We start from the raw sequence: 26125 nt of genomic DNA, 5'->3' as shown, positions 1-26125 counted from the left end.
GTGTGTGTGTGTGTGTGTGTGTGTGTGTCTCTCTCAGTGGCCAGTGACGGGGGGCCGTGACACCTCAAGCCCTGAGTCCGTGAAGCAAGCACTGGTCGCTGTATGGCAGGCACTGTGGTGAGGGCATACACACAATGTGTGTATGTGTGGGTGTCAAGGGAGGTAAAGCCAAACTGACAAGGACCAAGGCCCAGGTAACCCACAATTACACAGGCAGGGCTTCCCGGGCCTCAGAAGCCAGGGGAGCTAATTGGCTGTCAGTTGGGTTTGAGCCTGCCCCCTTAGGTGGAGCCCTGCAGTGGCTGGAGGTCTGTCTGACAAAGGCCCCTCCGAGGAGTCGGAGGGCACTGAGGTGCTGGACCACAGAAGAGCAGGTAAAGGGGTACAGCTGGAAAGAACAGTCAAGTCCCTGCACCTGAAGAGGCTTGAGGCTGAACTTCGGGCTCACTGACCGCTTTACTCTGATCCTACTCTTGGTGATTTAAAGTTAGCCGTCTTGAGAAGAGGAAGACGGGGCATAAAGGACACAAGAGGGCAGTTGAGGAATGGGAGGGGGTCTCTGCCCCAACGGGTGAAGCTCCCGGCCAGCTGTCCAGTCCTCTGGCAGCCGCTTACCTTTTCCCAGAGGGCCCCGTAGGCATGCTGAGCGTTTTCTGCAAGCTGAATTTACTTGCAGGGACGTTCTCAGCTGACTGGGATAAGCTGATGCTGCGATTCCTGAAGAACTCAAACCCCCCGCCGCCGGGGCTGGGCTCCTGTGGTCACACATGAGGTGCGGGAGTTAGGGGGATGCCCCCGGGGCTTGGCCCACGGCGCACATTGTACCCAGGGATGCAACTGACCTGAGCAGAGGGTGTGGGTGGAGGGGTCTCCGACTCGCCAGAGCCAATGGCTTTGAGGAATCGGATCATGTGTCGGCAGAGCCCCCACCTGCCCTGCTCCAGCGCGGTGTTGAAGAGCAGGGTGGCGTGCTGCCTGCTCACAGCAGGGACTTCCATGTTCTACAAACACAAGACACATTCCTTTCAGATGGCAAAGGGTGCAATTCTCTCTCTCCATCCCCAGTGCAGAAGCCAGCAGTGACAAACACTGTGGGCATAAGCCCAGCAGGGGGACAGAGGCCAGGAGACTCCAGACAAAGATCCAACCCCACACCAGGCTCCTCACTTCAGCTAAATGCGGGGACTGCAGGGAGGCCAGTCCTCGCTGAACGTCGGCAGGAAAGCAAGACTCTCAAGCTCGGCCTGCCTAACTCCCTGGCGGAAGTGCTGCTTCCTGGGACGGGTGGACGGGCAGTGCGGCCTGAGCAGGCGGCCCAAAGGTCTTTGCTTTGGGCCCTGGGAGGGAGCCTTGCTGCCCCTTCAGCAGCCTCAATCCCACTCATCCTCGGTGGGCTTCATGGGAGGGGGCTAGACAGACAAGTTCAATCGTAGTGATTATCTGATTAACTTAAAACCAAACCTACTTCCCTGACTTGGATCTGCCCCACAGCCACCCTATGGAACAGAGCAGAACTGCCCGTAGGACTTCGAAGGCCGTCATCTTGATGGAGGGAGGCGGCCTCATCTTTCTCCTGCAGAGTGGCTGGTGGGTTTGAACTGCTGACCTTTCAGAGGGTTGCTGAGCACTTTAACCTCTATGCCTCGGTTGTGTGTTGCCTGCCAGGGGTGTTTGAGAAACCTCTGTAAGAAAGGAGGCCGCCCAGGTGGAAACTGAATGACAGTGAATGCACTAATTTCCATTCTCTTCTCAGAATTCCTGCTTCTTTGAGAGCTGCCCTACAGGCACCAGGAAGCAAAGGGTGCAGTTTCTATGTGAGTCTCAGCTCGGTTTCTGACCAGCTTCTTAAGTCAAGGTCAACACCATTTATCAATCAGTGAGCATAGCCAATCAACTCCATACCAGACTGCTAGAATGGTCAAGCCCTTTTGACAAAAACAAATTTTCAGGTTTTTCAAATTTAAGAGAGAATGCAAATTTCCCAAGAACTTTCTGAAGCCCTTCCATAGTGAGCTGGAACACCCCCCACCCAGTCTTTTGAGGGAAACCCTGTGTTATGGAGGTCTGCCCCACGCTAGCCTCCACCTTCACCCCGATTCTGATGAGCCTGAGAAGGTGCTGCTCTGACCCCCACTTCCCTCCAGGGTCCCAGCAATCGATCCCACAGCACGTCACATACTGGGGGTGGGCCCAGGCCAGCCCACTACCAAGCAAACCCTCCTTTTCTCCTGTCCCCGTTTGGGCCCCCAGGGGGGAGTGGGGACAACACCCCAGCAGGGTTACTGTGCTGGCAACCCCGGAGACCATCCCCAACACTGGACGAGACTGAGTCTCCTGAGGAAGACCAGCCAGGCACCACAGACAAGAGCCACCCGCGCGCCGACCGCGGACACCTCTCTGCTCAGGCCCATTCCTCTGGGCCACGTCACCTGTAGGATGATAAGGTAAGAGGCAGCGGTGTCCAGATCCTGAGCCATCAGACACTCCTCAAACAAGTCCTTGGGGTTCCCCACGGCTGCGAACAGGTAGTTCCACAGGGCGTACTCCGTCTTACGGGCGCAGTGGACGACTGTCTGCAGGAAGAGCGGGAACTCGGTGATGAACTTGGCCACCGTGGGCAGCAGTGGGTCGGGAATGGGCTCCCGAGAGGTAGCTTCTTCCTCCAGCACTTCGTGCAGCATGAGCTCCAGCACGTGCGGGAAGTAGGGCAGCGCAGCACAGGACTGGGCCAGCAGCAGGGCCTGCTCGCCGAGATTGCGGACCAGCAGCTGGCGCAGGATGTGGTGGAGGTAGATCTGCGAGGCCCGCTCCACGACGCAGAAGGGGAATAGCCCCTCAAGCGGCTCCCGCGGGGCGGCCCGGGCACACAGAGAGTCGTAGAGCAGAGTGTCGTTGACAGCACCGAGGACAAGGGCGTCCTCAAAGAGAACCGCCAGGGGGTAGATGTTGATGTGGAATGGCAGCATGATCCGCTGGGACAGGAAGGAGTGGGGCTTGCGGTGGTCCCGAGGGAAGAGCGGCAGCCAGACCTTCATGCCGGAGCCCCCGCAGCTCAGCCACAGGGCCTCCAGCAGGTGGCGCTTCTGCTTATTTGCTCGGCAGGTGGTCCAGACATTCTCCACGGACTGGGCCAGCACCACCGGCGGGCAGAAAGGCAGCTGCGGGGCACAGACAAGGCCAGTCAGCGAGCCACGTAGGAGGAGAAAGGAAGGGGCGTTGGTGCAGAGTGAGTGGCAGTAAGAGTACCTTGTCCTTCAGGGTATGAGGGGCCTTACAAAGGTTTGTGGGAAAATCCCATTATCTTTTCCTTCCATTACCCCAGGATAGTCATTTAAATCTTAAAAACAAACCAAGGAAAAGGAACCCAGTCCACCAGCTTCACTGGCACGCAGCAGTGCTCCAGCAGAGGAGGATCATCTTATTTAAAAGGCCTCCTTTGCCCTCCTCTCCAGTTTATAGTCACTCTTGGCCCGGAGGCTTGGCTGGGATTGATTTTAAGTGCCACTTTTCAGGCTCCTGATTACAACACCCCCCACCCTCCACCCCCTAAGCTCCCACCCAATGTGCGGACTCACAAGCTTCCTCGGGTTGGGGCTGCTCTCCTTCTCCCGGATTTGGGGGCCGGACCTGTCCCTCTGCATCATGATGAGCTGCCCGGCAAGGTTGAGCATGATGCTCTCCGCGTCCTGAGCCTGGAGCAAACCAACACCACATGGGTCTGCGTGTCTACGAAAGTCCCCAGCAGCCACAGCTCGTCCCAGGTTGGCAGGTGAAACGCCTGACCAGTTACTGAGGGCGTGCTCTGAGTAGGCATCCTGCCAGGCTCTGTGGGACACAGAGCTTTCTGGCCAGCATTTGGCTGTCATGGCCCTAAAGTCTCACTTAATCTAGGAGTCCCCTCACGTTCCCCGAGCCACTGGCTGGATGGAGCTGTCACACCGAGGGGCCATCATCTGGCTCTCTTGTGGTGTCACTCAGCCGGGCTCTGGCCCCTCGTTTTGTTTCCTGACTGGAAGACGACTCTAGACGCAGGTCTTGAATTAGGGTGACAGTGATGTAAGTTCTCTTCCTTTGAGCTCCGGGCTTCCTCACTCCAAGGCCCGCCCACTCCCTGCCCCGAGGCTTCTTCGGGGCGTTTCCAAAGGAGCTGCAGAATGGTACCCTTTCCCCACATTCCTAACTAGCCAGGGTGTTTCCGGAAAACACAACTTTCCCAAATCAACTGGGATGAGCCAGCCCCCATGAAAGCTATTTTGAAATGGAACAGGAGCCCCGTTTTAAAGGAGAAAACAAGCAATGAGTTCATCCAGAGAGGGGGGCCCAGGCTCACGTTGTGTGAGACATGGGAGTAGTTGGCATGTGGAAGAGAAGACAGAAGGGGTGCCAAGGAATGGACAGCTGTCTGTAAACAGTTTGGGGCTCACCATGTGGAAGAGGGAGCTAAGAACTAGGGGATCACACCCTGAAATCACTGCCATCAAGTAGATTCCAAACTCGCAGGCTAGACATCTTCCCAAAGGTAGGCCACCCCATCCTTCTCTCATGGAGCGGCTGGTGGGTTTGAACCGAGTAAGTTTGCAGTTAGCAGCCCAGTGCTTTAGCGACTGTGCCATGAAGGCTCCTTTTGACAGGTGGGGTAGGCTGTTATAAATCAGAGTTTAGATCCACATCAGTAGCATGTGGCAAGTACAGGTGCAATGGGAAGGCTGACTCCGGAAGCTGTGGACTGCCCACAGCTGAAGTATCTAGTGCACTGGATCCCAGCATGTTACGGGAATGCCGCGTTCCACAGAGCAAGAGACAGACTCCTGTCTCTCTCCTCGCAGTTAACGAGTTCTGGAGTCTCATCCCCACTGCATGGTTTGCCATCAATCTTTTCCTGTTCACGTTCATCCCATGTTGATCACTTGCAAGAGCCTCCCAGCTGTATGCCCTCCCAAGCTGTGTCCTTTAGGGTCTTGGTAAGGCTCACATCCATAAGTCCCAGTTTAAAACACTGCTCTTACCATATGCACCTAATGTTATCACGGCAGTCTATAAGACTCCCTCCCCATTTCAGGGCCCCACCATGCTCAGAATCTTTCATTCTCTTCAGGGGTCAAGCACTCGTTCTGTCTGTGGGTCTTTGGTCCACTGCTTCCTTGCCATGCGAGTCATTACGTGTGAGCGGAAGCCAGGCCAGCTTTGGGTGCCACTGTGGCCAGGCCTCTTCATATGCAGCACCCACTAGATACTTGGTATTTATTTGCTGCACAAAAAACAGCTCTTGGTATCAACTGGAAACACTAAGAAGGAAACAGAGCTTGGCAGCTCCACTGGGACTGGTACCTGCTGTGGCATTTTCAAGGCGATCCCGTTCTCTGTGCTCACGGAGGTCAGCGTGACAGACACGACCAAGAAAGGGTGAGGGATGTAGCGTGACATGGAGACCTCCTGCAGCACGTGAATACTGGCGCTGGTGGTGGGGCTGCAGAGACAGAAGAGAGCCACCACCTCAAGGCCTGTGCTCGCACAACCCCTTCCCTTCCCAGCGGTGAGTGGCAGCCAGCCTCACAGATGTCACAGGGAAGGACCACCTGGCATCGCCGACTCCAGGCCTCTCTTCCCAACCCCTTCAAGCAACAGGCCCGCTGGGTTGTGGGATCAGATGAGGGGGGAAGAAAACAAGAAGAAAAAGGAGGGGGGAACACAACACAACTAGAGAAGCTCCAGTAAAAGGATCTGAGGGAAAAGCCAGGTGGTTGAGAAAGGACGGGGAGTCTGAGCTGGAGACTTTGTCACTTTTGTCTCCGCTCTTCCACTCCAGCAACCATGCGGTTCTGGGCAGTTAAAGTCACGAGGAACGCAGCATGAAACTCCAGCGCTGTGGTCTAAATGCTGCGAGGAACCCGGCAGCACCAGGACCAAGGGTGCTTGTCACCTGCCACCTCTCGGCCATATCGGAAGGGGAGTGAGAGAGAGAGGCCTGAGAGCAGGGCATCACTTGGGCAGGTCCCCGGGGGTCTGAGCACGGGGACAGTGAGCACTGTTTTCAAGGTAGTGGGGAGGAAAAAAAAATACTATCTATGGGTTGAACTCAACTCTAACTAGTTTTTTCCCCCAAAAAATAAACCCAGGAAGCCTGGTAGAAGAAGTTACTTGACGCTATTTTAATTTTTTCAGCTAGAAAACAATGTATTGTTATTGTCACTGTTTAACTCTCCTGCCTTTCAACTCCAGTGACAAAGGAGATGATACCCGGAGAATAACAGAGAGTGAGACCAGGAAACCAGAGCGGAAACTCGGCAAACAGGCCAACAGAGGCTCATCATCGGCCATCCTCACCCGTCGGCTCGCCTTTCAATACTGTAGAGGCATATAGAACAGTCTGCTCGGAACACGGTCACCATGTCCCGGAAGACACTCAGCAGCAAGGTTTCTGCTGGGGCTTTGGTGACATGCGCAAATGCATTGTCCAGATTCGATGTCCGCAGGTACACACGCAGCTGAAGAGAACAAAACACAGGAGACAGTAAGAACGAGTGGCACCCCACGATGCTCCCCACTGTAAAATATGCTGTTTCCACGCACGGACTCTTGTCAAGAAGAAGGACAGGACCGAGCTGAGCTGGAGGAGGGTGGGGATGCTTCCCTTTGGGGAGGCTAACCCATTCTACCGATGACCAAGAGAGGAAACAGTCTCAACTGTGACTGCCCCGTGACTGATGATCCCTTTCAGACCCAAGACAGCAGTTTCTCTAACTCCAAACTTTCAGACCAGTGCAGAATCAATAAGGTCAACCACCCTTACATTACTTTTCTACTGTGACCGTTTATTCCTTAATTTTTAATTCATATAAGATTGTCCAACAGCTGCAATGTTTAAAAGAAGCTATTTTAGAAGTCCTGATCATCACTTTAGAAAATTTAACCCACAAGACTAACCTGAAATGCAAATTCTGTTATCAAACATCAAACCCTCTATTCAAAATTTACATTTTGTTGTTTAATTTTCAATAGATGAATTTTAATTAAAAACTAAACAATGCCTAATATCTTTCTAATGTGAAAATGTTATTTCTGAGAAAATCATTTTCTTCTCCTTTTACCTCTTCTTGACGGTCACTTATGCTGTAACATGCAAGGACAATGAACTCATTCCACCAGGCCAGGCCTCCTGTCACAACCATATTTTGTTCCTTAAAAGAAGAAGAAGAAGAACAAAAAAACACCTTATTTATGCTATCGGATATTACAAGAAAGTGATACATTTATAAAGTATTCAATGACAATGAAAGCTCTAATTATTTCTGTTCTACTGTTCTCTGTTCAACTAAGTATTATTATAAGACCTTTATGAATAGCAATTCAGGCCCTATTTTAAAAAATAACCATTTCTAGAAAATAGAAGACACATCATTTGACACAGCTGCATACTGTATATCTTTATTATTTCCACATCTGATAGAAAAAAAGACAAATCCAAACCCTGAAACCCACGGCCAGTGGGTCAACCCTAACGCAGACTAGCCCGAAGGGACAGAGCAGCACTGCTCCTTAGGGTTTCCCGGGCTGTCAGTCCTTACAGGAGCAGGCGGGCTCATCTTTCTCCTACTGGGAGGTTGGTGGGGTTGCACCCCTAACCTGAGGTTATCACCCCAATGCTTAGCCCACTGCACCCCTAGGACTCCATATATCCAACAGAGCAAGGGTTAAACTTTGGCTTTCTCATTACCAGCGGGTGACCCTGAATCCTAGGTTCTCTTTTATAAAATCATAGCAGGACAGCGCTCCCTGGTTGTTAGAGAGATTAGGGAGACAACCTATAAAGTGCTGGCAAGTCCCGGGTATACAGCAAACATCAACTAAATTTCTTCTCGGTTCCCATTTCTTCCTCACAAAATCCAGCTGCACAGACATGTGTACTACTCAGATATGAGGTTCATCTCTCGCTCTCTCACACACAAGCAAGGAATCGTCTCAAACTGTGTGGGTTTACTCTGATCACCTTTGATGGCACTCCACCTGGAATGGAAGTGTACACCCCAAGCCATAGAACCTTAGCAGGAAGAAAATGCACTCACAATTTCAATCCAAGAGCCTTTATCAAATATCAAGAACATTAACAGAATCAACTTTTGGATATAACTTCCCTGTCACTTCTTATTTATTTTTAAAACCAGCCAATAGTGGCTAACTACGTAGCTACACTTCATGTTATAGCTCTCTTTAATTTTTAATTTCAAAAGACACCTACCTGGGTAATGTTTCCAAAGAGTTTCCACTTTTTGGTGAGTAACGAGTAGTGTGCAAAGCCAAACTTGCCAACCACTGCAATGTTCTGCCCCAGCTTATCAATTGCTGAAAACTGTTTTAAAAAAGGAAAAAATGAACTCATCTTTGCAAACTTATGTACAGTACAACAAAGCGTGAAGCCTTGTAATTACCAGGAGCTTATAGGTGACAAAATTATAGATGCCAATACGCTAATCACTCGACTAGTTAAGCTTTACTCTTATCAGTACACCTGGTTAAAGGGTTCAATCCCTGAAATGCCTCTTGGTGCATATGCTAACCAATATAAAGTTAACCGAACAAAAGACAACTCACCCGTATAGGCCAATTGCTCTCTAGATAGGTGCTTGAGATCTAAAGAAAACAACACACCAGGTTGGTCAGACTTTTGAAACCCACTCACATGGAAAGCACTGAAAGCTTCAACGGAGTACAAGTGTTCTTTTCCTAAACGATGTTTTAAAGGGCCCCTCGTTGATGGGATTGCAAGCAAACCCTTGGGATCTAACATTTGTAGGCCAGTTCATAGCTTGTGTCTTTGGAAGTTTCTAGAGCACTGGCCACCCTCCTTCCCCACGCTGCTTTGCTTGGTTTATGTTACACACTGACCATTCGATACACAGACAAGGACGCTTTAGAAAAGCACCCCCGGACAGCCCTGTCTTGGCGCCCATGGCACACTGTGGGCTCGCTGAGCTGGGCTGTTCTAAAACAGCCTATTGAATGGAAATTTTTATAACTGTTACGTTTTCCTGATTAAAAAAGCATTATGTGCTCACAAAAATGTTAACACCATAAACATGTACGAAGAACCATATAGACGATTCTCCCATTTTATGACTGCTCCAGGGCAATCACTGGCTAGTTTCGCCTCTTCTCTCCCGATGCACTGTCCACATACACTAGAGGATGTGCCAGGCTACTATTTTTCTACTGGGGTGTCCAACTGACTTAAGAGAACTCTTCATCTCTGACATTTGCAACGTTAACTAGCACATCTCTTGTCCCACGCAGTCTCACATCTCTGTACTTGGTGTCTTTCTAACAAGAAGCCAAATGTGAAGACTCCCTAATGGGACAGCCAGGTAGATGAAGGAAGTTTCAGCTTTACTGGCCTATGAGGGTCCTTAGTTTGTGTCCGTGTATGTCGAGAACAGTGTGAGAAGCAATAGAACAAAGCAAGAGCCAGCCTTCTGTTCCTGGAAGAAGAGAAGCTTCAATTTACTCCAATTTCTTGCATTTTACTCAAAGAAAATGGTAACATGTTCAAGAAAAGAAAGTCCAATGAAAAAGGCCAAGGGCAATCAATTCCAAAAATATTCTGTGGGTAATGTGGAAACAAAATAAAACAATCAACCTTGATAGAATTTGTCCACTGAACTATCGGTTACACTTCATTTCTTAGCTCTTAAGTCAATTTCAAAGCCAAGTAGAGGAAAGGCTTTTGGTCCACGAGAAGCTGATAACCTGGGGGCGTTTGTGGATGGTCACCATGCAGAAATGGAGCTATCACAGGGTCCCTGACTCTTGTGAGTGCCCTCTGGGATGAGTTAACAGACAGGATGGACCATTTAAGCCGATGGGTAAATGTTCACTCTGATGGGTGAAGTTAGTGCGGAGGTACCGATTTGGAAGGCAAAGTGAAAGTTGAAAACCACTTTCGAGGAGGTGCTAAGTGGAATTCTCTGAAGAAGCAGAAGAAAGGAAGCGGATTCACTTGAAGTAATCGGTGCCTGAGTAAGCCTGCACCAGTTACCCACCAGGGTGCCAACCAGGCCCAGCTGTCCCTCCCCCAGCTGTCAGCAGTCGGAAACACAGAGTGGCTGTGGGCTTGGTTCTCGGCAGGGCAAGCCGTGCAGAGCTGCAGCATACCATCATACTCAGGTGTGGGTCTCACAAAGGGCAAATGGCTTCCCTCCACACCCAAGGTAGAAAGTTAAAATGAAGCCATGTCCCCAGCAGTGGTCTGAGGTGCACTGGGATGACCCTAGGAGGGAACAGGTCTTTCCCAGTAGCTCATGCTGATGAGGCACGTGGACTTGGAGCTCCATCTCCAACACCAACAAGTGAGGGGAGAAGTGAAGAAAGGCAGCTCCCAGGTGGTGAAGAAATCCATCCACCAGGCCACATCGCCTATCCAGGGCACAATGTGTGTTACCCCATGGGCTACCTGCCGGGGCATGGCATCTGAACCCGTCTTAATGAGTGATGGCTTTGCCGTTTTCTTGAAGACCGTGAACTGACCATGATTTTTAAAAAATCATTCTGTTAGAGCCCTGTGTCCTGCCCACACTAGCTTTGTCTAACTTTGTTTTTATTAACAATTTGATGAGCACTTCATCCAATGTCATACAACTCAATAATTCAGTCACATCGAGAAGTGCTATACCATTATTGCCACAATCCATTACTGGCTTTGTCTTGAGCTGCTAAGCTACGGGCGCCACTCTGCCTGTGGATGAGCTAAGCTGAGCATACCTGGCCTGTTTGATGCACTTTGTAAGGCATCTGAGACCAAATTAGCTACAATTAAAAAGGCTTTTGAAGACTCTCCTTACTGTGCGCTGTCTCAAGACTGTGATCTCCTGGGAGCAGACTGCCCACAGGGACCTCTGCCTGGGCTTGAACTGCCAAACTTTTGGTTCAGAGTTGAGTACTTCAACAGAGAGAGGAGACTCAACATGCTGACTTCAAAGTCCCACACACGCTCCTTGACACTCAGTCTCTCCACCTTTGGAGAAGTTCAGGTACAGGAGACCGCGAAAGCCAGACCCTCGGCGGGGATGACACCACGGACACCTTCTCAGCAGAAGGCCGCGCAGCAAAACTACGAGCGCCAGTCCCAAATGACACAGAGCCACAGAGCCAGAGGGGTTTTGTTTTTAATTTCACATTACGGGGCTCCATCTGTCAAAAACCACTTTTGAAATTAAAAAGAGAGCTGGAAAAACTACAACAACAACAAATAAAGGTGGGCAAGCCACTTTCTCCAGTGCCAGATCCTACGCCTGCTTTTGCCTGGTACATGCTCGCTTGTGTTTGGGAACGAGAATCTTCTAGAGAAGAAACTAGAGCACAGACCTTGCCAACCAAGATGCCCCTCCCCCCACCCCCGACAGTGGACAAGGCACTCAACTAAGACAAGACTGCCCTGCAGGGGAACTGAAAGCAGCCACCCAGGTTTCTTTAGGGATTCACTGAGCAAGGTTCAATGCCTGGAGATAAAGCAGTAGCTTTATCACAGTTCCCCAGTGCGATACTGAATGAGGGGTTGCAGCGCCAGTCCTGGTGGCACTGTGGGTAAACAGTGGAGTGCTTAGTACAAGGTTGGTGGTTCAAACCCATCAATCGCTGCATGGGGCAAAGACGAGGCTATTTGCTCTCTCAGCCTTGGAAACCCCCAAGGGTCGCTGGGAGTTGGAACCTACTCCATGGCTGCCGGCAGTGCCAGGAAACCAAGTAGAAGAAACTCCAACCCAGAGAGGGGCAAACCCTCCGTTCAGCTCAGCGCGGCCGTGATTCCACACGACACTTTGAAGCTCAGTTTTACAACAGATTAGGCTGCTACTTTAATCTATGTGGTCATAAGGGCAATGCTGTCACTATGCAGCTATGTGTGACCTTGGGCAGGCCATCTAATGACTTGGGAGCCTGTTTTCTCGTGTAGAGAATCTAGTTTGAGGAGATGAGCTCTAAGTCCTTCCAGCTCCACAGCCTTTTCGAGTCCACTTAATAAAGGTCTCGAAGTACAACCGTGGCGTTATTTTTAATAGTTTTCTGAAAACTGAAAAAAAGAAGTAAACAAATGGTTTGTAAAGCCAGTGTTAATCTAACTCCACTTCCCAAATAACTTTAGCTCCCTACAGAGAAGGCTGACAGGAGACTTGGGTAAACTCCTAAAACCATTCTTCGGCGTGCCTTATTGGGATGCTTCGTAGATCACCGAGCAGCACTGAATCTCTGAGCTGGAGGGAAATGCACTTTTGTTGAGTTGCAGACCTACCTTCTTGGGTCCTCTGCTCTACTTGGCTCGTGGGCAACACAGACCTGGCTAGGCAGAACTGGCATGGACGCTAGGTCAGTGGAGAATGAATAGTTCAAAGTATGGGGGAATGAAAATAGCAGAGAAATGGCTATAGGAGAGAAGGGAGCAGTGGAAAATTTTAGTCAAGGAAGCAGCAGATGCAGTTTTATTTATTATCTGTTACTAATTATAACATGGCCTGTACATTATTTGATTTTTATGACTTTATTAATGTAAGTTAAACACATTCTCTTTCAGTGTATACCACATGTCAGTATAGGAAATAGTTCTTCCTTCCATCTTCCAAATAATGAACATTTCTCCTGTCTCACATTTACACCTCCCCTCAGAGTCGACGAGCAATCAAACGGTTGTTGAGCCCTCCTGACAAGGTGAGCAGACTGAGTAGAAGTGAGGGAAAGAAGAGAGGGAAACACAAACCCAGGAGGAGGCTCTCACGGACCAAGGGTACTGAGGTGTCAAAGGAGAGAGGAGCATGACACTGGGATCGTTGAAACAATGAAATGCAAGCTTCTTTCAGAAAAATGAGTTTATTCACTTCCCCATAGTAATTTTCTTTTGTATCAAAATTCAGGACTGACTTCTAGTTGATCAAATTACTCAAAGGCACTGTTCATTTGAGAAGTTACAGTGTTCGAATGAGCAAATACTTCGGAACAAGATTAAGTAATAACTACAATTGTTAGCATAAAATGCAAGATTGATTAAGCCAGGAGTTCAGGTCTAAAGTTGGGGAGGTAACCTAGCTGGGCCCACTGGGACGGCCAGGCCAGCTACACAAGGTTCTACTTGACATGGCTCCTTGTCCTCAAAATGAGCTCGCATCCACCCAGGCAAGCCCCAGGGTGACATTTATACAACACAGAGGCTGAAAGACTACACAAAGGTTTGCTTAGTGAGGACAAAACCAGACACTTCCACTAATGGTGGGGACATGCTCTCCAGCCAGAGGAAAGATCGTGCGGACAGAGAAGACGTGCAAGGAGAAGGACACAGGAAAGCAGAGGAGACACCACAGCACAGAGGTTAGAGTCTCAGTGTTCTGATGCAACAGTTGAAACATTTCAGAATCTGCTTGGGCTGACAGCTTACCTACAGCGAAATCAACAGGGATCAGTAACTGAAGACTTACCTGTACAACGTGCCAGTGCCGATGCCCAAGCAACGCGCTTAAACCCGGAGACTCTAAACCTCCCTCGGCAAATGGGCTCTTCTCCTGCTGGAGTGCATGCTTGGGGTGGACGGAGGAGCCCCGGGGACTCTGGCCCTGGGAGGCCTCCCCGCAGTTCAAGTACAAGCGGTCTTCCCCCTGCAGCAGCACCTGCTCTTGGTTGCTCTGGACGAGACCCAGGAGGAAACGAGGGCAAAGAAAGAAAGCAAGTCAACATGACACACCTGGAGGGGAGTCTCGCACGGGGAGCTAGGAACACGCCCACTCCGACTCTACAGGACAACGGGGGCAGGTCAAAGAGTACTGCTACAAGATCACAGGAACCTTTATTACACAAAAATACCCAAACCTGAAGCTACTGTATCTTGACAGAGTCTCCATTCAGGTCTATGCACTTCTGAAGACAGGGTTTCCCAAAGTGAGCGATGGTGCCTCCTGGGGACGCTATAATGAGTCAGGAGCTGCCGAAATGAACATCTACACTTTATCCAGGATAATGGGTTACAAGAAAGTTTCAATTGCCAGGGGGCGCTGAGGATTTTCTTTTCCTGATAAGGGGGGCAGTAGGCCAAATAAGTTTGGGAAGCTGTGCTCTGACTCTTTCCCCAAGGGTTCTGAACTCTCCGATTGACACCACAGGGTTACAGCTCTGGCAACCTTGAGGCTCAAACTTTCTGCAGGACAACAAGAAGTCTGAAAGGCCAAGACGAGAACCAGAGGGTGGATGGAGTCAGCTTTCCCACGGAACTTCTTCCAGGACCACCCTTGCGACCCTGAAGAATGAGCAGGTGATTGTCGTGATGGGGAAAAAAACAAAAGTCCTCTTTGCTGGCTTTCTCTCACCAATGCAAGTTTCCATTTTCTTAACACTGCTTCATAGCCCCGTGCTCGTCCTGTGGCCTTTGAGAAAAATCTATCAAGATTACTCCTTTACGATTCCCCCCGAATAGTGGGCACAACCTTCTGAGCTGACCTTCCTGCCTTAAGTTTAACTGGCTCACAGCAGATCCCAGTGGAGGCCACTGTTCTGATTGGACCCTGTTTTCTGAAGGTACCGTGAGATGAAGACCAGGGTATTACTGAGAGAACTTGTTTGCAGTCCGCCACTGAGCAATTCCTGGAGCCTTGTTTTCTGTTCATGCCAGTAGGACAGTTTGGACCGATTCCTGCAGTTGACCAGACAGTTGGAATGGTTGATGTGGACAAAGTCTTTTTGGTGCCGTGATTCTGTGCATTTCCTTCCATTTTCTTTTGATGTTTCCTGAATCATTCAATATTTTGCTCACAGAATCTTCATTACAGCAATATGAAGCTGTTTGTTTTCCCCCTTGAGTTCTTTCCGTTTGACAAATGTTGAGTGTGCCATTCTTTTTTGGTTGTCTAATTTCAGGTCTTTGCATATTTCCTTATCATGTTTCACTCGGCGTTCCCGAGGCACCTTTTGACTTTTTCCGTTCAGCATTTTCCGTCGTCATGCTTTCGTTTGCTTTGGCTACCTACACCAAACAGCAAGGTTCCATCTCTTCTGACATCCACTTTGGTCTTTTCCTGTTTTGTTTTTAAATGACCTTTGCTCTCTTCATTTATAATGATCTTGATGCCATCCCACAACTCCCCTGGTCTTTGGCCATCACTGTTATTAGTGTTCAATGTGTCGAATCTGTTCTCAAGCTATTCTCTACATTCCGGTCTGATACACTCAAGGCTGTATTTTGGCTCTTGTGGACTTGTTGTACATTTCATCCTGCTCCAACCTGAAGTTGCACTGAGGATGGGTGCTCTGTTCCACAGGTGGCCTGTGGCCTTTCTGGCTGATGGTCCCGAGCGTTGTTGTCTTCCCACAGATGTCGATTTGAATCTGTGTGTTCTGTCTGCTGAGAGCCACGTGTGTAGTCCCCATTTATCTTTTGGGGAAAAGGTATTTGCTAGGAAGTCACTGGTCTTACAAAATCCTATCATGTGATCTCCAGCTTCCTTTCTATCCAAGGCCATATCATATTTTCCAATTACTGATCCTTCCCCTTTGTTTCCACCTTTTCCATTCTAATCACCAGTAATTACCAATGCATCTTGACTGCATGGCTAGTCAATTTCAGACTGGAGAACCTGGTACATTTTCAATTTTTTCATCACTGGCTTTTGGGATTGGTGCACACATTTGATGAAGCACAGTTGCATTAACCGGCTGCTTGAAGATGGTAGATATTATCCAACCACAGATGACGCTGTACTTAAAAGACAGATGACGAGATGTTCTTTTGGATGTTGGATATAACACTACTCCTCTGAATTTGTCTTTCCTGGCATAGAAAACCAAGATGGCCGTGTTAAAAAGAGCCGACACCAGTCCACTTCAGCTCTCTCATGCCTAGGCTATCAATCTTTATGTGCTCCATTTCATTTTTGAGAACTTCCACTGCTCCTTGAGTCATACTCCATGTATTCCACATTCCGATGATGAAAGGACAGATGCAGGCATTTCTTCTCCTTGTGAGTCATGCAAATGAAGGTCCCAAAGCTTTATTCCATCCGTGTCATTAGGGTAGAGGAGGCAGCGCCCCTCCTCTCTCTCATTTTGAGTGCCTTCTGACCTGCGGGACTCATGTCCGCCACTCTTGTCAAGCAATGTTCTGCTGCTGTTCCTAAGGTTTTTCAGTCTATTTCTCCTTCCTAGTCTGGAATTCCACTGCAACCTGTTTACCACGGGCGACCCTGCTGGCATTTGAAATACCAGGAGCATAGCTTCCATCATCACAACATGCACGCCAGCACACCACAACAAACCCAACACAAAGGATGATATACCAAATTTGTTGAGTATACTCAACAGAGTTATCAAGAAAAGTCTGAAAAAAGCCATTAAGAAACAACAAAAGACAGCAACAAAACCAATGTTACTGCACTTACCATACACGGGTTGATGGCGAGCACACTCTTGAGAAACTGGAAGAGCAAGATGCCAGGCTGCCGAGCTACGTTCCTGAGGTCAGGCTCCGCTTCAGAGTTCTGAGAACCGAAGCCACCGACCACCCACAGGTGATAACCTTCAGCACCCCAGCTCTGGAGGGGAAGGGAGGGAGAAGAGGACAACAGACCGACGTGATGAAACGTCGGTATCCTTTCCTAGCGTCGAACATTCAAATTCTGAAAACAACACAAAAACACCAGCAGCAGCACTCGGGAGGACTCCCAAAGGCCCTGGAAACTGGGTACACTGGAGGCCGACTAGTCACGTCTGTCCCTGCTGCCTCTGAGGCAGCCAGTCACTGCTTTCTGCAGAGAAGAGAGGACACAAAGCATGGCATTCTTAAGTTTAGGATCCTGAGACTCCTAGGATCTCAGTCCTAAGAAAAGCCTGCTGCTCTAACTTCACTGAAAATTACTTGACTGCCTCTCACGAGCAAAGACGTTCTTCACATGGAGGCACAGGTAACCTGGCTGTGCCGGACAACAGCACCAACATAGACACAGTTGTGCACTGAGCCAAGGCCACTGGGAAGGAAGGTGTGAGACGGGGTCTTCACACTACGCTGGCCTCCACACTGTGCTGTTACCTGGGCTAAGCTGTTCTCAGGGCATTAAGCACTTTTGTTCAATTGTAATGGTTCAAATACATTGTTCGAGCTCTAGTTAATTTTAATGTTCTGCGTCTAGAATCCATGAGAGTATTTTCAAGATGAGTCATTTTTAATATGGAAGCCAAGATAATAGCAATGGGAGTCTGTCAAAGGCTGCAAACGTCCTAAAGGCATAAGAGAGAGTTCAGTTTTCCCATGGCAATGTTGCACAGGCTAAGCAAAATGCTTAAATTCTGCAGTTTGTGACTGAAACCACGAACACGTTGAGGCTGCTAATTGTGGTTATGATAGCCATTCAGGATCAGCGTCAGGCAGTTACATAAATGCTGCTTGGTGGAAAACCCCCTTTACAATGAGAACCATGAGGAGGGGCTGTAGTGGTGAGTGCTCAGGAAGCGCGTATGAGGTGGCTGTAACTGCAAAAAATCCATGTTCAGAAATTGCCCCTTTTCTGTGGCAGATGGGAATGCAGGGGGGAGCTCCACAGCCACGTTCTCAAGCACACTCCCTGAGGGTTTCCTTTAAGAAAATGTCACTTTCTGTAAGGGCAGAGGCCACCTCATTGTTTGCTACAGAAACTCTGGAAAGCAGGTGATAAGTTAAAATTTAGAACAGCGACTGTTAAGTCTCTCAGGCATACATCGATGGAGGGTTTCCACAGCACCCTCAGAGAACAGAGCGCACGTGTGCTGACAGGAGAGCCAACAGCGTGCCCTCGCCATGCGCTGCCAGAGAGGCAGTGCGGTGGCTGGGTCAGCCCGAGGCCCTCACATGGAAGGGCAGTGTGCTTTGAAAACAGAAAGCCCCCATTGGAACTGTCATCACTTTCACCAAGGTGACGGTGGCCTGCTAGACACAGCTAAGCAAAACCAAAATCAAAGACGGTCTATAGGGCAACCTCCCATTTCTTAAGACAGCCCCTCACAGAAGGCATGAGTCAACCAGGGCGCAGTAACGCACCGATGATATTACTGTGGTTCCTTGAGGCTTCCTCACCCCCCACTATCATGACCCCAGTCCTGCCTTTCACTGCGGGCTAGACCGGAGCACGTGCACAGGTACGGATAAAAGATACGAGCTAAGACCCATGAAATCTAGGAGCAGGAATGGGAGTAGCGATACCAGAAGGGTAGGGAAAGGTGAGGTGAGGAGGATGAGGGAACCGATCAACACGTAACCACCCCCACACCCGCCAGGGGGACGCACAACAGAAACTGTGGGGGAAGGGCGAAAGTGGTTGGTGGAAGATATGAAAATAAGAGTTTATCATTTATCAAGGGGTAACGAGGAGGGTGGGTGGGAAGAGAAGCTGATACCAAGGGCTCAATAGAGAGTAAATGTCTAGAAAGCAATGATGGCAACACATGTACAAATATGCTGTAAGAGCCCCCAATAAAATGAGCTTTTAATTAAAAAAAAACACTTCTATCAAAGCAAACTCTGCATAAGAATCTGCCTCTCATTTAAAAGAAACTGGAATAACTTTGCGACATCAAGACCAACAGGAGAAAAAGGGAAGCTCAAGTTCCTCACAGTTGTTTACAGAAATAGAAACTGCTTACCATAGAACTGATCTGAAGGGGCTCTTTTTTGGTACCATCAGACCTGTAACTGAAAGAGAACATGGACAATTTAAGAGTCTTCTCATGCCACGTGTCAAAGACAAAGAGAAGGTGAAAGCCCCAAGCTCGGAGCCCTGAGGCGGCTGACTGGAGGAAGTCTGTAGGCCAGAGCAGAACTGCCCGTGGTCCCCACAGCTGTGCTTCACATCTTTCCCCCACAGAGTGGCAGGCCACTTCCAATGGCTGCCGAGCACTTCATCACTGTGTCACCAGGGTGCCTTTAATCATACATAACGCACATGAATACTTGGTTTGATTTTTAAAAATCAAATTGGTGGCGCTCCTTCAAAACAGAAGTGCATTAATAATGACTCTGGACCAGGGCCTGTGGTCTTGGAAGCTGTGTTTAATTCCCGCAGGATTGCCGTTCAGGATAATACAGAAGTGGGCCGAGACAGCAACCTATTAACGAGACCTTGTAACGTTCCACCTGCAAACAGTTCTGTGTGGACAGGCTACCTCCCTTCTCACTGAGTGACAAGCACCTGGAGACCAACATGTCACACAGAGACAGCAGGGCTTCCATAAATACACATTATTCAATTAACCGCCAGCTTTAAGTAGATGGACATTTGGAAAATCAATACATCCTGAACTTAACGAATTATTTTGGGATAACTGTCAAATGAAGTAAGAAGGGTAGCTCTATGCCACAAAACGTGTGTGTGCCTTTACTGACTGGGGGTTCATCACGTTCCTTCATCTCGGATTGCTGGCAGTTCACTCACGCGAAATCCCCTCCGAGCGTACAAACGAGCTGGGCTCCAAACACACTCCATAAGGAGAGGCCCCCGTAGTCCCAGGTCACTGTGACAACACTGCTGTCAGGAGACCATCTGATCAGTTTAACAGCTCCAGTTTTGTTCCAAATGTCTGTTCAGGAATCATAAAAGGGATTCAAATTAAAGCACTGCTTCAGATATACTTAGCATTTTTCAGTCTACAACCTCATTTCTACAGAAAGGCACGACTTCACATGGGCCTGGGAGAATTATGGCCAGACAGCCCCTTACAGGTGAAGATGGCGCCTCACGTACTTTGGACTTGTGGAAGGGCATCATTGCTTGGTAAAGTGAAGGGGCAGAGAACAAGAGGAAGGCCCTCAATGAGTGGCTACAACATCGAGGAGGGAGAGGGCAAAATGACAGGATAAAATGCAAATCACAGGACTCTCCCTACTGACTCAGAAATCCTTAGCCACCTGGAATGGCATGTAAGTAATATCATGTGACCTATGCATCACTTATGTTAAAATCTGCATTCACAACATTTTAAAAATTAAATTAAAGGCGAGGGGTTGCTCACCAGGATATTGCTTTGCAGTCAGCTCTAGTTTATGAGAGAGCAGCATGGCGCCCGTGGTGTTATCGATGGTGTAAACCTGCACAGAACCACTGTGGGGACAAACAGAATTTAAGAAAACGAATTGGTGGTGTGTGTGTGAGTAAAGGCATACAAAATATAAACGTATTACAAGGCAACATCGTATTTGGCGGGTGAAAGTTTAGAGGGGAACAGAACAGAACCCCTTTGTAAAAAATCTGCAGTCATCTCATCCACTTGAGCAAATGCTTCTCTCACATTTCAGCCCCCCGTGTTGTGCCAGGGTCGGGTGATTGATTGCCCAACAGCAGACAACAGAAAGAGTTTCAAAGGTGGCAGCTTCCTTCCAGGGCCACTTGGGCCACTAGCTCTGGGTGAAGCCAGCCCCATGACTGAGTGAGCATGGAGGTGGGCTCCTGAGTCTCAGGCAAGCCCTGAGGTGAAGGCAGCCTTGCTGGAGCACTGGACTCACCGGAGACCCGGGCCCAGAACGCCCCCCCAACCCAGTCCTGCCCCCAGCTAAATAATTACTGACTCTCAGAAACCAAAATCATAAGTTTATTGCTTGACAACTTACTTCAACCCCTTGTGTGCATGTGCATGTAAGAGAGGCGAGGTGGGGGTGAAAAGGGCTCGGAACTTGAGACTCAGCCTAACGCTCGGAACGTGGGGTTCTGCACACTCCTTGTTCACTTTTCCTATGGGCTCAAACGCCACTGCCATTTAAAAAGCTAAATAAAATAAGCAACACGAATGCTCGTATAGTTCTCTATAGTAGTACAGAACCATCCCATTGGGGAACAAAATAAACAAAAAAGAATGCATGCAATCGAGTAACCTCAGAAAAGTGTCAGTGAGTGGGCAAGACAGTTACCCCCTGGGATGAGTGTCTGTGCAGGGGGAGCCAGGAGAGGTAAGCTGAAGACTGACCCACTAAAGCTCGGAGGACATCTGCCAACCTGGCCACGTGCTCTGCAGTTCTCCCGCCTCGCACAGAGCAGGTGGGTAGGTGTGGAAAATGGGTTGGCGTTATTAAGTACCCACATTCCCTGTGAGCCAGGAAGACACTATTAATTAGACCTGAAAGAGAACTCTTGCATACGAGGAGGGCTTCAAAAAGTTCATGCAAAAATGGAATGAAAAGATAAGGGCATTCTTCTATGAGCCTTTTTGAAGACCCCTCTTATGTGCTACGAGATACAGAGAGGTGGGCAAAAGGACCACTGATCACAACAGCACCAAACCGAGAGACGACACACACGCCCATCAACAGCAGAGTGGATAATTAGGGTGGGTTCACTCACCGGGATTGAACTGCAAATCAATTCAAACCAATGAATACACACAGCTGCTGGAAAACCCCACCAATGCTGACTCACATAAGCGAGACACCAAATATAAAACATAAAGATCAAAATTAGGTAAAAGCTAACTAGAACCTCCAGGAATGCATATATAGGTAGTAAAACCACAGAGAAGAGCAAGTGGTTGATGACCACAAGGACAGGGAGTGGCAGGGGCAAAGGAGGAGCCTCAGTCGAATAGCCTGGGGCCGGGACTCTGGCAGAGTTCTATTTCTGGATCTAGTTATGTTTCTATGACAATGTTTAGTTAAACTGGATTATGTACACTTCTAAATAGTTTTATTTCACAATACAGTAACTAAGGATATTATACACTTTGGGCAGATACATTTGAACTACATGTGAAAGAATCAAATTTCTAGAAAAACTGACTTAGGAAGGGATAGAAAATATAAATCCTTTTAGCTATTTTTTTTTTTTTAAAAAAGGTCTCCATTTAGTAGTCTAAAACACTCCCACCCAAGAAAATTCAGGGTCAAGATGCTTCAACAACAAATTCTATCATCTATAATAAGGAACAAGAGCAGGGAGAGGGGAAGCCCTCCTGAACCTGTTATGAGGCACACAGCGTCGGTGTCAAAGCCTCACAGGGAGAGTAAGGCAAAGAAAAGCATGTGCAAGATGCCCTCATGAACACAGGTGTTGGAACGTGACCAAACTGAGTTCCTGAAAAAAAGGAATGGAAAGATTATGAAGTTTTCCTTGAACTTTTTGAAGACCCTTTGTATCTAACATGGATTAAAGCAAGGCATGGATTTTATGTGTGAAAACAAAACACAGAAGTCTTTTTCAATTACCTTGCACAACCAAATGCCATTAGTCGATACTTGTTATTTACAGCCACACATGTTCCATCAACAACATCTTGGGGCCACACTCCATGAAGCTGCTGTAAAAGTCAAGGACAGATCATACTGCAGGGTCTTATGAAAACCAGTGGTGCAGAGAAACACACAAATCACTAGGCCAAGGAGTGAGAGAAAATAGCTGCCTCTGAAAATGGGTGAGCTGAGCAGGGAAGGACAGGAACTGCTGCTTTGATTCAACATGCCACAGAGTTGTCTATCAGTATTATTTATATGTGTAGTTCTGATTTACAAGGATTTAACAACAACCTCTAAAATCCTGAATAAGTTAGGATAATAGGCTGCCTGTGTTAATGGCAAAGGGAAAAACTGATGAATGCAAAATAAAGAAAACACGCCTGCAGAGTCAGTCGGTGGGTCAGCCCTACCTCCGCAGTGAATCTACTTGACACCGGGGTGATAAATCCCACTCTGCCGTCATTGAACACCACGGCAAACCCATCCAGCGTGGCACAGTATTCCATATCTCTGATGTATACACCCGCAAAGCCCAGGGACGAACCTGCTGATGAAAACAAACACAAGTCACTCTCTTCCATCCTCTTTGCAAACCCTGTGAGGACAGTTCGAAGGGCAGCAATAAGTCGAACAATACTGAGCAACTGAATGATCCTTTCCTCCTCACAGACAGAGGGAAAGAGCTAATGTCAATGATCTCAAATAGTAGCTCCGAGGTGCTCCCCAGGGGTAATTACCTCTGGATGACTGCAGGTCTACGGAGAAGGGCACTGTGCAAAGATTAATGGCTTTCCTTCCGTTTGTCATGCCTGCCCAGTGAATGAGATGAAGAAGTCCATCAGAAGTAGCCACCAGGAGGTCTTCGAGCACAGACTGCAAACTGCAGAAAGAATGGAATCAGGAGTCAAAATCTACTCTGAAGAGAGGAGAGTGTGTACTGAGAAAGGCACGAGTAGGGGTACAGTCGCTGTGGAGAACACTTACGCACAGGAGAAGATGAAAACCATTTACAAAACCTCTCCAGTTATCTGGAATGTATCGGTGTGGCAATTTTCTAAATTCCAATCTAAAACTAGAGATTCTGGAAGAAATGACGGATTATGAGCAGCTATAGTACAAACTTGACGCACTGAGAGTTAGAGATAAGAAACAGCAAATTGAAGTAGGATACATGATGGCGCTCCAAAAGAGAAACTGTAAGAAAAGCCTCGAACAAAACACCAGGATGACAGGGTGAATTCATCCAGAGTGCAGAGGTCAGCGACCCTTTGGCATTGCCAAAGGTGTACTAGTCTATGTGGTAGCCAATAGTCACATGCAACAACTGTGCACTTGAAATGACTGTAGTTGCTCTCAGAATGGAGCTGAAGGGTTTTCTTTTTTTGCTTTAATTAATTTAGATTTAAATAACCTCATGTGACTTGTAACTATTTTATTGGAGAGCATTCATAGGTTCCTAAACTTATCAAGCCTACTGCTCCCTTTTCAGAAAAAACAAAAAACATTCTGTGTCCCTCTGGCAATTAAAAACTTTTGCATTCTAGCCCTTAATCCAGGATAAGGTGTAGGTATCTGCTTTAGCCCGCCACACACACACACACACACACACAAAATATCATTTCAGTGCCCATGCCACCCCCACCCCTGGTTTCAGTATCCCACTTTGGGGAAGATCAATGTGTTTCTATCATCGAGTCTCACATCATTCATTCACTCAACGAACCTGTACTGAGGCCATCCTTTGTGACAGGTCCTATATTCTGTGCTGGAGATTCAACAGCGAGTAAACACAGCCCTTCCTCCTCTTAGGAGACCTTTCATCCACGTATTGAAAAATAGTTATGTGGCCCCTCCCCATTCCCTCCTTGCCAGCCCCTTTGCCGTGGCCTGGATCTCGGGGAGTGGTGGGGACAGCCTGAAGCAGGGGGAGCAAAAGTGTGTGTCTGGGTCTGCTTACTGTCCTCCCTGGGTGGCTGTTCCAGAGTGGCCTCAGAATAGACGGGGGCCACACCATCTCTGGACCCCAGTAAAGGTGACCCCTACAGTCTCGCCTGCAGTGGTGCTGTGTGATGCTCAGGCATCTCCCCATCCCAAAGGCGGCCTGATGGGAGCAGGCGGGGGTCCTTGCTCTGCCCTCCCGCAGGGAGGGGAGCCATGCTAAGACGCCAACCTCAGGGACTTGGGTTGGGTTCTGTTCTGAGAGCAGAGGACAACATGGGGCATTGTCAATAAACCAATTCTGAGTCTCAGAAAGAAAAAAAGAAAGGAAAATAGTTATGTGGTATGACCTCAGCAGTCAACACTATTTGCAAAGATAACTAATGTGGACTTGCCCACTAATGGGAGGAAATGGCTCAGTGTGAGTTTCCGATGAATGTGCTGCTGAACATTTGTGACAGGGCTGGAGAGAAGACAGAAAACCCATAATGAAACTGCATGGGTCCAGGTAGAGCGGAGACAGAGCCAGGACCTCCACAGAAGACTGGCTTCAAGGAAACAGAAGGAGTAAGGCGATTTCAGGGGGGTGGGGGGAGGGTGGGAAGTGTTAGTGCTATAAGCACTTCATATGTAAAAAGGAATGTTGTATCATGTGTTTCCTCTCCTACTTAAGAAAGAAATAATACATCTTAGAAATATTTTAATCCTTAGTGGGGAAAATATCTTCAATGTTTTAATTTTAAAACATTTAGCATTTAAAAAATTTCAGCATTTTGGACAGCTGACTGATAATTGAACTTTGTTCTCAATTATGAAAGTACTAAAAGGATTAGAATCAGATGTTCCCATACCCAGTTCTTTCTCTCATATGTCACATTTGGAAGCAATTAAGTTCCCAGTTTATAGAAAGTTAAAAAGAAAAAAAATAACGTTTTAAAGTATTACATATTTTTTCCATCTCAAGTACTTACTTTTGGGACAGCGTGTATGTGTATCATGTCAGGAGGGCAGGATGGAAAGTTATCTATCTGCTACTTGATGTCTATGATGGATTCAGTGGGGTCGTCACTGGGGGGAGAGCAGACCATTTTCTCCTCCGGAGCCTACTTCCCCCCCACTGAGGAGGAATACTGTGTGTGGGAGCAAGAGCAGTTCAGAATGGGTCACCCATCTGACGGACATAAAAGCAGAATCATGAGGGAGAACCACTGCTCAGGGTTACAGAATCAATATTCACAGAAGGAAGTCAAAGTTATACATATTTTGGTGGGTTTTTTCACCCTGAGAGATTCCACAAAATGTCTTGCCCAGAGCCAAGTGACTATATTGAAGGGATTCCTCACACTTCCCAGGAGGGGCGCCAGAGTTAGAAGAACCTTCCTTCATCTGGGCTCCACTTGCCTAAGGCTATTTTGGTTCCTATACACCATACCAATGTTCAACACCAGACGCCATTTTATATAGAGAAAATATATGTCTAAGTCTTTTTCAGGGGATAAGAAAAAGCTTACTGAAAATGTCAAAGTCCAACTTGAAGGAAAAAGGGGGGAAAAAAACATAGGCTTTCACTTGAGCTGCGCCCACACTGCACCCTGGCCTGGGTGAGGCCTGACAACAGGCACCGGAGCACACAGAACAGTGCCCACCCTGGAGAGCTGACTGGCAGCAAAGGAACATGGGACAAGGAACAGTAGTAATAGCACCTTTCAGCTTGGAAGGTCAGAAGAGTCCCAAAGAAAAGGTGCTGAGAATGTACACCAAGTAACAGCTGGCAGGTAAGCTGGACCTTCTAGAAAGCAGAGCAGAACAACACAGGTAGACTAGGAAGAGGAAGAACAGGCCTCACAAAGCAAGGGGAGCCAGGAACAGAGGAAGCTCCTGGATGGAACGGAGGGGCCTCACGGAAGAGGAGGAAGGGAGAGAGATGAAAATGTAGACTAGGGTGGCGAAGAAAGCTGATGGTGCCCGGCTATCAAAAAGTATAGC

At 48.2% G+C, this 26125-nt stretch overlaps 1 protein-coding gene across 1 annotated transcript in view; it reads right to left on the bottom strand.

Annotated features, from left to right (window-relative positions):
- RIC1 (RIC1 homolog, RAB6A GEF complex partner 1) overlaps nucleotides 1–26125 on the bottom strand; it is a 62353-nt gene that overhangs the window by 5082 nt on the left and 31146 nt on the right. The window contains exons 4-20 of the mRNA XM_045289178.1: nucleotides 22939–23081; nucleotides 22612–22745; nucleotides 22175–22266; nucleotides 19996–20084; nucleotides 19419–19563; nucleotides 18631–18679; nucleotides 16398–16550; nucleotides 13452–13655; nucleotides 8590–8628; nucleotides 8237–8347; nucleotides 7089–7178; nucleotides 6325–6485; nucleotides 5329–5467; nucleotides 3576–3692; nucleotides 2430–3158; nucleotides 843–1001; nucleotides 616–755 (exon numbers count right to left, since the gene is read on the bottom strand). Coding sequence (XP_045145113.1) covers nucleotides 616–755; nucleotides 843–1001; nucleotides 2430–3158; nucleotides 3576–3692; nucleotides 5329–5467; nucleotides 6325–6485; nucleotides 7089–7178; nucleotides 8237–8347; nucleotides 8590–8628; nucleotides 13452–13655; nucleotides 16398–16550; nucleotides 18631–18679; nucleotides 19419–19563; nucleotides 19996–20084; nucleotides 22175–22266; nucleotides 22612–22745; nucleotides 22939–23081 — 2694 coding nt within the window. The remainder of the gene's footprint in view (nucleotides 1–615; nucleotides 756–842; nucleotides 1002–2429; nucleotides 3159–3575; nucleotides 3693–5328; nucleotides 5468–6324; nucleotides 6486–7088; nucleotides 7179–8236; nucleotides 8348–8589; nucleotides 8629–13451; nucleotides 13656–16397; nucleotides 16551–18630; nucleotides 18680–19418; nucleotides 19564–19995; nucleotides 20085–22174; nucleotides 22267–22611; nucleotides 22746–22938; nucleotides 23082–26125) is intronic.

The sequence above is a fragment of the Echinops telfairi genome, unplaced genomic scaffold (assembly GCF_000313985.2).
Source record: "Echinops telfairi isolate 266 unplaced genomic scaffold, ASM31398v2 ScPeMD7_25;HRSCAF=90, whole genome shotgun sequence".
In the NCBI taxonomy this organism is placed as follows: Eukaryota; Metazoa; Chordata; class Mammalia; order Afrosoricida; family Tenrecidae; genus Echinops; species Echinops telfairi.
This window is presented reverse-complemented; position numbering and strand designations above follow the sequence as displayed.